General features: G+C 43.2%; 2 protein-coding genes across 2 annotated transcripts in view; both read right to left on the bottom strand.

The window, feature by feature from the left end:
* Positions 1 to 9,180, bottom strand: part of LOC146517771 (semaphorin-3D) — a 124,435-nt gene extending 115,255 nt beyond the window's left edge. Inside the window, exon 1 of the mRNA XM_085160405.1 lies at positions 8,261 to 9,180. The gene's annotated coding sequence lies outside the window, so the exon portion shown is untranslated. The remainder of the gene's footprint in view (positions 1 to 8,260) is intronic.
* A 474-nt stretch (positions 9,181 to 9,654) lies between these two features.
* The window catches only part of ssuh2.1 (ssu-2 homolog, tandem duplicate 1), a 15,523-nt gene continuing 13,233 nt past the window's right edge, over positions 9,655 to 11,944 (bottom strand). The window contains exons 7-9 of the mRNA XM_085159237.1: positions 11,901 to 11,942; positions 11,648 to 11,755; positions 9,655 to 11,558 (exon numbers count right to left, since the gene is read on the bottom strand). Of these exons, the coding sequence (XP_085015363.1) occupies positions 11,424 to 11,558; positions 11,648 to 11,755; positions 11,901 to 11,942 (285 nt within the window). The 3' untranslated portion in view covers positions 9,655 to 11,423. The remainder of the gene's footprint in view (positions 11,559 to 11,647; positions 11,756 to 11,900; positions 11,943 to 11,944) is intronic.

Here is an 11,944-nt window from a genome sequence, read left to right as displayed (position 1 = left end):
AGCAAAACACTGTAAATTTCCCCAGTGGAGCTAAAGTGGGTGAAGAGGTACATTACCAGTTTATTTCAGCCGGACAGATTTTTGCTCTCAGCTGTGCAAAAACGTGCAGTTTAGAAAACAATCAGTGGAAGCATTTAAAAAGTCTGAGTCTGAATGAAAGGTTGCACAGAAATAAAAACTTTCAGATAATGCGCTTTAAGCGAGCAGCAGAGAAATGCACGAGCGCATGGACGCTCTTTTTCCTTCTGTGCGTCTAACGTTTTGTGTTAAAGAGACAATAGCGGAGAAGAAAAGGGAGCGAGTGGAGGGGTGACACAGCGGAGAGTGGGATCAAACCAGGACCCCTGCGGTGAGAACGCAGAGCCACGCTATACCAAGCAAGCTATAGAAAACAGCCTTTGTGACCTGTGTGTTTAATATGCAACCAAACTCACTCCAGCTCTCAGCAATTTCCAAAACCACAGACCCAAAACTGCCCCAAAGTGGACCTATTATCAACTGCGTCCAACCAAAATGGGTTTAAATGAGGGGAAAGTAGCGGCGCTGCCTCACCGCAGCAAAGCAGCAGGAGATGCCTCCTGGACTAAAGGTATTTGAGGCACGTCCCGCTGAAAGCAGACCCCGGTGCGGATCCATAACATGCTGGATAGATTAATTATGCCATGTGGCTGGGAATGCCCCACGACCAGAGGAGCTAGGGGGAATTTCTGGAGTAACTGCTCCCCTGACAAGTGGCTGGGAATGAACAGGTTGTTGACATTTAAGCTCGTTTTCAGGCCTTTTTCCCCACAAGCTGAGGTCCAGCATACAGCAGAGCTGAATCCTAACAATCAAAATCAAGCCCAGTCCTGTTCCCCACCAGGCTGAGGCAGGGTTCGTTTATTTACCTCCTTCGGAAAACTCGTTTCTTCTTTTTAAACTTAATAAATGCACAATTTTTACAAGTCTGAGTAATTTTCTGAAATAATAATCAGCTCAATATTAACCAAAAGTCTTATTGCCTTCAAGCCACAAATGTGCTGCCCTGTGTGGGGGGGTCAGTTTCTCTGGTTGTTAGCATCGTCAGTGCTGCTAACGAGAGCTAACGGCTCCAAGAGAAGCACAAAGTCTAAATGAGGATGATCAGTGAGCCAGAGATCAAAGTTAGTGTGGCGGTGGGAGCTTTGTGTTGCACATTTTATTTTATTTTCACTCACTGGTGCTGAACACCACGGGGCTGGTTTGGTTTAGGACAGGCGTGGGCAACTCCAGGCCTCGAGGGCCGGTGTCCCTGCAGGTTTTAGACGTGTCCTTGAACCAACACAGCTGATTTAAACGGCTAAATTAGCTCCTCAAAGGCTGTGTCCCAATTCAGGGTCTGCAGCCTTAAAGGCCGCATTTTAAGGCCAATTACGTCACAGCGACGTGACGAAGGCTGTCCCAATTCGAGGGCTGCTCGAAATGCGGCCCTCAAATGCGTCCTTCATTTCCCTGAATTTTAAGGACTTGGCGGTGTAGACTTCGTGGCCCAACATATCCCAGAATGCATAGCGCGGCGGTGGGTGTGGATAATTTTGCCGGAAAAAAAACGGCGGATGAGGGGCACCGAAGAGTAACTTAGTAAACTAAGTACTGAATATTATGTCACATATTTATGTGCAAATGTTTAATAACGAAGAACATTAAAACATTACTGTTGGCCACATGTCGGCAAAGTTATGTGACATTAGTGACGTTTGTACTAACTTGGTTTTAAAGCCTTTACTTTAAAATATACGCCGTCCAATAGCTGAGCTTAATCAGAGAATGATCAAAGCTCATGTAGAAACAAACAAATGAACAAAAGATTTTCTCCTTCATTTCTGTCAAACAAAGCTGTATGAAACGTTTCCAGCTGTTAGTATCATGGTTGCTAGGCAACCTGGGCAGCGCAACGGAGGCTAGACCGTCCCATTTCACAAGCCTCGCACTTCCGGCCTTAGCGGTCTTTAAGTACGCGGCCCTTGAGGATCGTTGAGGCTGCAGACCCGGAATTGGGATACAACCAACATGTCCTGCAGTTCTCCAGAGGCCTGGTAACGAACTAATCATGTGATTCAGGTGTGTTGACCCAAGGTGAGATCTAAAACCTGCAGGACACCGGCCCTCGAGGCCTGGAGTTGCCCACGCCTGGTTTAGGATGTGTGGAAGGTGAAAGACTGGAAAACTGGTCAGAGGTGAGACAGCACAGGCGAAACTAACCAGGGTGGGGCAGAAAAATATAAAAGAAAGAAAAGTGATAAAGGTGAGGAGAAATGGAAAGTCAAACACAGAAAACCTTTTAAGCAGAACTACAACAGAAAGAAAGAATCCAGCCGGCGCTGCACAGGCGTGGAGGCTGCTGCAGAGACACACGTCAGAAACACATCTTTAGGACGGCCTGCGACACATCAAGAGCTGCTGGGATCGGCACAAACGAATGAAAACCTGATCAGGGAACTTTATGGGATCATTCCGACTCTTGCTTTGGGAATAATCAAGCTTGGATTTCTTTAATATCAATAAAAGAGAAAGATTCATGTCACTTATTTCATGCATTAGCAGAGCGAGTGCAGCTGCAGGGTGTAACACTTCATGTTGCTTTATCATCCGTCTGATTAAGAAATAATATTCCTGCATGACGCGTGGACGTTACACAAGGAGCTGCCCTCTGTCTGCTTTATGATTAATCGGTGCCCCAGTTCAAGTCTACATATTATGGGATATATACACACATCTATATGGGATATTGTATTTGTTTTAAATGTTATAAACCTATGTGGTATGTGACTTTTGTTGCCATGACGCCAGGTCTCTCTTGGAAATGAGATTATTAATCTCAATGAGATTTTTTACCTGGATAAATAAAGGACATATTATATTAGCGACAGGTTCTCGAGTTCCTGGAGCCAAAGATAAAATCTTTAATTTGCTTCTTTTGACACGTCGAAGTCAAAACTGCAGAAATATTGAGTTTACTTAAAGCTGAAGTCAGTCTCAGGTAAATATGAGTCATTAAATCACTTTAAATAATAATAAATCATTATAATAATTACGTGTGTGCGCTCACGCTGTGATTGGCCCAGACAGACTTTCTAATTTGCAAACACAACTGTACGATAACAAAATACAAATCTACACAAAGCTTTGATTTGACCTTTGACCTGCTCCGTGCATAAACATCTCATCACCTCCCCCCTCGGGATGAAGACTAATGTGGGCCGTTACAGTGAGTTAGGACTCGGGGGCCGGCGAGTCTGGTTCTTTGAGGCCGAGCCGCGGACGAAAGGAGACTTTCCATCACTTTTAATGGAGGAGCTGACGTCGCGCGTCGAGTCTAGATGAGCGACGTTGGCTTTTCGCTAAACTTTTTCCATCCTCAGAGGACACGTTGACGTTATCGCAGGGAAAAATGAGACAGAAGCATCAGGAGTGCTGAGAAATGTGGATGGAAACTCCCTCTTAGTCCCTCAGGTTCTCGGACAATTTAGGAGAAGATAAACTTTATTTAGCCGCCAAATTCCTCTGATACAGCAGCCAAAACATTAAACATAATGTAGCTACAAGTACAGCAAATACACATGTGGATTGTCCCACATCTGAGAAACGTCCCACCTGCCTCCCTCGGGAGCAGACCATTTATTTTGCATACAATAAATTTACTATTTTGTTGAACGAAGCCATGTGAAACATATTACTGTGTATATTTTTGCCTTTCAGGCCCTCAAAGTTGAGCTTTGGCGTTCTTTAACTCTTTGACCCAGTATGAACCTTCCAGATCCCTCAGGTCATCTGGATCCGGTCTTTTATCAGTTCCCAGAGTCAGAACCAGACACGGAGAAGCTGCATTCAGCTTTTATGCTCCTTATATCTGGAACAAACTCCCAGAAAGCCTCAGATCAGCTGAAACACTCAGTTTATTTAAATCCAGGTTGGAGACTCACCTGTTCTCAGCTGCATTTGAATAAAACACCAAATCCACACTTTTAAGCTTAAATTTCAAAACTCACATTTTAACTACTGATTTTATCTACTGTTCTGTTTGTTTGTTTTAATCAATTTTAAATCCTGCTTTTTATTTGTTTTTGTTTCTAATGTCTCTGTAAAGCACTTTGAATCACCTTGTTGTTGAATTGTGCTGTACAAATAAACTTGCCTTTAACTCGAGTTATTTTGCTCCAGTGTTTTTGAGTCCTTTGAACTTTAGACGTTCAGGAGATGCACATGAAACTTTCAGGGATGAAAAACACATAATAATAATAATAATAATAATAATAATAATAATAATAATAATAATAATCAAACACATTTTAATTTAGCTTTTACTTGACGTTTATTTATTTTATGCTTATTTATTCTATCCTGTTATTCTATTTATGTTATTAATTTAGGTTTTACCTAATATTTATTGATTTTATGCTTATTCATTTTTTATCTTCTTACTCTATTTATATTTATATTGTTTCCCCTCTTATTTATTTTATTTTTTTATTCTGTATATACTCTTATTGGGTCATATCTCCAGTGTTTCCTCGGAGGGCGCTCTCTGCACCGGGGCTGTGATCGACCGTGGCTGCTGGGGCTCCGGGGGTCCTCTCAGCCTGGCTGGGGGGCTGGGGGGGGGGGGGGGTATGTATCCACGATCGTTTATGTTAATGAGAGTGTGGGGAGTGAGTTGGAGGGCGGGGTGGGCTGCTTTTAACCATGTAAAGCACTTTGTATGAAAAGTGCTTTATAAATAAAGATTGATTGATTGATTGAAGCTCTGTTAGAAAGTGAAACCACATCGATGGATCAGAGTTGAGCTTTGGCGCTCTTTAACTCTTTAACTCTTTAACTCGAGTTATTTTGTTCCAGCGTTTACATGAAACTTTCAGCACCAAAAGTAAAGAACACTTTGCAGGTAATGAGGAGACACAGGAGGATATAATGCAGGGAGGAGGACACCTGGTGCAGCTTTGATGAGTTTGTTCCCACCGCGGCTCAGGAGCCGTGATGCTGATACCAAACTGCAGCGAGGCAGCCTCAGCGCAACAATACACACACCAGCATGTACAAGAGAAGCACACACACACACACACACACCTGATGGATCAGAAACTGATTTTCAGCATCTCCACTGATCAAGAAAAAAACACCGATCGAGTTCTTCCTCGGGGAGTCTGAAGCAGCCGTCCTGCCGCCCAGCAGCCGACACACTCCCGGGTCATACGAAGGCGTTCGGTATCAAAGCCACAAAGAGCAGAATGGAAAACAGACCTGAAGTTCAGACGGGATCAGCTGGATCAAATCAGAGCGTTACATCCATGGAGAACGAGAAGAACATTCCAGGAATCCATCTGGGACGCTGCAAAGCGCATCAAACACAGAAAGGATCATAACGCCTGCTTCAACCACGGAAAGCACCGCGCAGCGCGGATGCTTTGACAGATTACACCTTCAGTCCAACAGCAAGAGCGCAGGACGCTGCATCCTGTCACGCCGGGAAACCAAGAAGGTCTGCTCACGTGATTCCCAGACGTGGAAAAGTTAGAGAAACAGAAAGAAGCATCCATGCAGGATGAAACACTTCATGTGCTTTTCTCGTTTCTAAACCGGTTTTTGGATCAACCTGGAGGTCAAATTCAGGATATTTGAGGACAGGACAGTCTGGTATAAGTGCTGCTTCAGTTCTGGGTGATGCTGACTCCGCCCCCAACAGCCTGACATGTGTAACTTTCACTAACCAGCTGCAGGTTGCACTAATACTGTGATTTTCTCCTCCGCTCTCCACGCTGTGTAACGTGCACGGATCACATCTTTGTAATTGACGAAAACAAAAAACTCCAAACACGAGTGAAAGTGAGGCTCTTCCTGCGCGCTGCAGCCCAGCTTTGAACTTCACTGCTCGTTGGCCGGCAGCCATCAGATAAGAGTTTTTATCAGGAGCCGTTGTTGATTCAACTCATGGAGCTCGACTCGGCTTTTAAGAACACGAGCAAAAAGCCCGCTGTGCTCGCCGATCTCCATCTCTGGGCCAAAACCTGCTGTCAGTTTTCCTCCACGCCTCACGCTGACATGAGCTTTTCCTCGTTTTCTCTCAGCAGCCAGCTTGATGCAAACAGAGTGAAACCTTCTCCTGACCGAGAGGGAGTCAAGTAGCTTCAATGGGCTCCACTCAGGAGCTTCACAGATACAGCGAACCTGCAGATTCCTCAAGTTTCCTTTAAATTAAACCAATTAATTTAACAGAAACAAGTTCTTTGTGCTCATTTTTAGGCCACTTAGATCCTCACAGTTTAATCCCCCAACTAATCTCAATGTCAGCCTCTTTTAAAAATATAGAGGAGTGAAGGAATCGCATTAAAACACTGGAAACTAGAAGGACACCAACGCCAGCGCACGTCTTCCTTCAGCCATCCGTCTCCACCAGCTTTTTGTGTTGTTCTGCTCACCTCAGACTCGTGGCCCACAAAAGAAACCCGAACTTGTTTTGATTTTTGGGGGAAAGTTATTAAACTTTTTCTAGAAAAAAGTCCAAATAGTTTTTTGTCCCCTGATTGACAAAACTTTGGACAAAGGTCAGCGCTTGCATCCCATCATCACTGAGGACTTTGGGGTTTTGAAGTCTCTGCAGGTGACTTACCTGTTGCAGAGCAAACACTTGTGACATTCAGCTTAATGAAGTTTATTAACAGATGATCATGCAGCTGTCGTCCTCTTCTGGTCGGTATCAGTCTGCACGTTTGCTTACGGTCCAATGATCGTTGGGTCTATTCGGATTTATTGTTGTTGAGAATTATTCACCTTGAGTTTGATTTGGTTTCAGGACCGACTCCATTGTATAAATAAGAAATGAACAGATGACTCAGTAAAATGAGCTGATGATCACTGAGTTCTCACAGCAAAGAGTCCGACGACCAAACGAAGCAGAAAACACTCAAATCAACAAATCAGAGAATTTTTGCATTTTAATGCACAAAAAAACGAAATAGTGAATAAATTATTTTCTCTAATCACATCGTTTCAGGACAGAATATAAAACCAGAAAACTTAGATGTCGTGTTTTCAGTCTGTCACTGACACGCTGCAGCTCACGTGTCCGAGCGAGCTCCCACGCAGAGCACGCAGGTGTCTGATATCTGCGCAGCAGCAGCGCTGCAGTTTGAGAGGCGACACAATGACACAAAGCAGCCAGGAAACAACAAACACACACAGAGGACAGGAAGCAGCAGCCCCACGGTCACACTGTACAGCAGAGGAGGGGGTGAAGTCCATAACAGGAAAGGCCGGGACAATGGGGGGAGGTTTACCCACAGCAGAGACACGGAGCCTCTGTCAGATCCGTCTGTGGTTCTGTCTCTAACACACTCGGCTGCAGGTGCCTCAAACATCCTCACAGCCTTTAGTTTGGCCCTGAAAGCTTCTGACTCAGAGCTGTCACACTCAAGTTAATTCATGGACATTAAATGATGTTTTGAAGTGTAAAGAGAAGCTCATGAATCATCCAGCAGGTGGAGAACAGCCTGCTGAGCAGAAATAAGACGTTTCAACAACATGTCTCAGTTTTCCACTTTCAGTCATTTTAAAAAGAGAAAAAAAAAGTGTGTAGTAACTCTGCCTCGCGCTTAAAATTCTCTCTTTCTTAGTAAAAATAAAGTGAAGAGTCCAGAAATGATGTCTGCAATTTTTACACAAAGTCATCCAGCAGACACATCGACCTGTGTGATGGACTGGGCTGTAACTCAAACTCTGCAAGTGGCCAAAGCTCCAACAAAGACACAAACAGGGTCTCCTCACTGACCAGGAAAATTCCCTGGATCCTCCTCAGCTGCCACCAAAATGCCAACAAAACCCTATAAACTCCCCCAGTGACAAAAATACTCTTCCTCTGTGGGCACTAAGGCACCAGCACAACTCCTCCACAGTGCCCAGCCTGAAACCTCCCATCAAGGTTTCTGGACCTCCTCACACATCACCAGAAGATATTTATATGAGCAGAGCTGTGCCTTCTATCGTTAGTCCTGCCGGACTGAATGAGATTAAATTAAACTTTTTCATCAGCTTAAAATCTGCTGGAAACGTCCCACAACCCTCCTGAGCGGAGACACGGGAGGATGAGTCTCCTCTTAACATGCACGTGTCCTCTGTGGACCAAACACGTCACTGATACATCAGGAATAAATCATAAGAACAGTAAAAATTAAAAACACACTTAAAAAATCTTTCCTCCTGAGAGAGCAGCAGCGCATCCACACGCAGAATGAAACTTTTACAAACTCACCGAGCAGAAGTCTCTCTGTGTGCGTGGATTTGTCTCTATGCGTGGATTTGTCTCTGTCTCACTTTATTCCGCTTCCGCAGAGCCGCCGCAGATCCCGGTGGTGATGCAGCGGGTACCGGACGGGTCACCTGAAGGCTTCACACGTTATAAACACACTGAGCGCGTGCGGGCTGGAGGCTGAGCCACCCTCAATCCACCCGCCCTGAACGTGTTGCCTTCACGTGCAACTCGGAAGGTCCGACGTCCACATTTCACAGTGATTGGAGTCTGTGGTTTTATCTGCCATCCACACTGACGGGCAGCGCCTGAAGGGGTTTAATTACTGATGCACTGAAAACAACACAACGACACAAGCCAGTAAAAACACAGAGATAAATTGTCAAAACAACCAAAAATACTTTAATATTCTAAAATAAATACGACGCAGTATTAATACAAACAGACACAAACTGACCGGAAATATAAGCTCTTCAAAACTCTAAACAACAAGAACAAAGTAAAAAGCAATAAAAATGCAGAAACACATAATGGCAAATCCGGTTTTTAGAAAAGACACTTTTCGAGCTTTAAAATAAAAATAAAACTAATAACCTGCAATATGCAGCAAAAAGTATTTCTTTCCCAGAATTCAGTTAATATCTGCCACCATGAATCACACCCCTCTGGCTATCACATTTAATTACACAGGGCCATGAGCTCAGTCTGAAGAGGCTTTATGAGACAGGAACAATGAGCCCAAGGAGGCCAGTTACAGGAAAAAATGCAAAATGAGTCAAAAACATTAAGAAAGACTCAAAAACACAACAAAAAAGGACAGAGACAAACAAACTCAGGGTTTGGCTGAATTAAAAATGATTTGGAGTCAACAAAGACGGACAACAGACTTAAAATGACACAAAAATGAAACTTAAAGTCACAAACACTCGTTTAAACACTTAAATATATTATAAATAAATCTCTGCCAGAGTTAAAATATTTTCCAGCACGCATGTCACATTTTTTCACCCGTCAACCTCGGATCGTGGTTTTTCCCACAGCACACGGTGTCAGTAAACACACCTGGGCTGACACGCTGCAGCGCCCTCTTGTGGTGTTATTTTATCAGCACAGAAATAAAAATTTTCTCCAGTTTTATGTTTAGATGTCAGATTTTTATACCTCTCGTGCAGCCGCTTCAAATCTAAAACGGATCAATAAAATGCATCAATGTTTTCATTCGCTGGTTAGTTTAACCGTTTGTAGCCACGTGATGCAGTTTTACCTTCAGTTGTTGAGCAGGAATCTGACTCTAAAAATATAAAATACCAAAACATTTATAGATAATTTAAATAAAACATGTTTTTGGATCCAAGCCGGTGGTTTTATAGTTCAGGGACTGCACAGACACCACAGGGTGATGATAAAAACATTTTTATTTGTGTGATAACTTTACTGCAAACATTGGCAGGTGATTTATAGTTTTTAAAACAATAAAAGATATCAAAATGTTATTTGAGCTGTACACATGAGAGTCTGTAGTGATGTACAAATGTTAAATACAGCATGAGACACGTTTTCTGTGTCACATCAGGAAAAATGTCCAAACACTGGACGGATTTCACAGGAGCTGTAAGGAGAAAACGTACACAAACAGTCCCTACTGATGACATCATTAGAAATTGACACGCAGGTTCAAACTGCTTCAGACAGGAAGCTGCATTTTATCATCGCTGGCAGTAAACTGCTGCACTTAATCTTCAGGAATTTGGCCTGGAGTTCATTTCCTGCCCCGAAGAAGATTCGTCTCTTCTTTTACATGTAGACTTAAAAAAAACAACAACTTTAAGGCAACAGCCGTACGACACACGGCTCGCCTGCTCGACCTGCTGGGCTGAACCTGCACCGAATCACCTTACAGCTCCAGAAAAACCAGATTAAATTCAATGATGTTTATCCATCAAGCAAAACTTTACACTTTACTATTGAAGTATATTTATATAACAGTGATTCCATCCCTGTAATTAATCGCCTAACAAGACCTGGAGCGTTGGATGGATGATTGAACAGGCTGAAGAAAGGAGTCAGGAAGACCCTGAACCTGAACCGAGCTCAGCTAAAAGACTGAAAACACTCAAAACAGCAATAAAGACACTTAAAGTAACAAAGAAGCTAACAATTACAACAAAGACAAAAAAAATTATGACAAATATGGAAAAATTTAAAGAAAAAAATTGAATAAACGTGACTAAATATTTCAACAAGGGTACTGATAATGACAAAAACATAAACACACAAAAAACAGACTGAAACCAAAACCAATCACAGAGAGACGAGAGCGAGACACCAAAACGAGCACAAATATCGTGAAAACGTCCAGAAAGGTTAAAAATCTTTGGTCGTTCTTGTTCTGGGATGTTCTGGGCGGGGCTCCTTCTAACGATGATTTTCAGTATTGATTATTCTGCCAGTTATTTTCTCACTTAATCACTTTTCTTTAAAAACACTCAATGAGAAAAGAAAAGTCTCGAGTTGAACCTGACGCTGGAAGTGCACTCGTGTTTAACGTTAAAAGGAAACAAAGGGTCAAACGAGAGTAACAGTGTGGAAACGAGTCTGACTGTATCTGAGACCAAAAGCAGCAACTTCAGGTGTTTAAAGCAGTAAAACGAGGTTTGTGCAGATACCAGAAAACAAGAGAATCAACCCTGAGTGTGACAGGATGTCTGAGACGTCTGAAGACTAAACATATAAACAACTAAACAGGTTGTGCACATTAACTTTAGTGATCTGACCTGATGATGTACTGAACAAAAGCATTTAGCACTGAATGGCACAAAGAAAGCACCAGCAGCAACAGGAAATAACCTGATGGCAAACAGGAAGTAGAGGTTAGGGCACACACACACACAGTGGGTGGATTATAACAGATTAGAGACAGAGGTATAATTCATACTGATTCATGATTAAAATAACAAACATGCATAACAAAGTTTATCTACGGATATATGGAAACTTTTATAGTGAAAATCCATCAACACGTTTGACTGAACGACACCTGCGACAGCTTTGGGGCCACTTATCTTAAACGTTTGGCTCCCTGTGAGTTGCAGGTGAATCCTGTCAAAAATAAGCTGAGCTTTGATCGTTATATGTGTCGTGGGATTAAATATCGATACCGTGCTGCCTACAGGACGGAGCACGCAGAGGGATATTTGGAGGTAAACACTTTGTTCTCCAGCCCGTAGACGAAGAAGCTGTAGTCTTTCCCGCTGTAGGTGTAATAGGCGTGAGTGAGGGGCACCAGCTCGATGCTCTGACGCTGAGGAGGAGATCGCACGCTCAGAGTCGACACAGAGCAACAAACCTCAAAGAACGTGTCTGAGATCGGCCGCGTGTGCGTATCTGTACCTGCTGCAGGATGCGGCTGGTGGCGGTGAAGCGCTCGAGGTGTTCGTTAATCAGTTTTGTTGAAACGTCACAGATCTCCTGATCCGGGAAACCCTGGATAGGATACACCTGGCAGCAGCAGGAAGTCTGTATTATTATAAATGCATTCGTATAGTTCATATTCATCCACTCGCTACAGTGGACACGCGGACCAATCAGGACAGAGGAAGCAGCCGGTGTGGATCCAAGAAAGAAAAATAAATGTTTTTTTTACCAGCAAACTCTCATCGATGAAGAAAGCGTCTCCCGACACCTTCT

This window comes from Neolamprologus multifasciatus, chromosome 5 (genome assembly GCF_963576455.1).
Source record: "Neolamprologus multifasciatus chromosome 5, fNeoMul1.2, whole genome shotgun sequence".
NCBI lineage: Eukaryota > Metazoa > Chordata > Actinopteri > Cichliformes > Cichlidae > Neolamprologus > Neolamprologus multifasciatus.
This window is presented reverse-complemented; position numbering and strand designations above follow the sequence as displayed.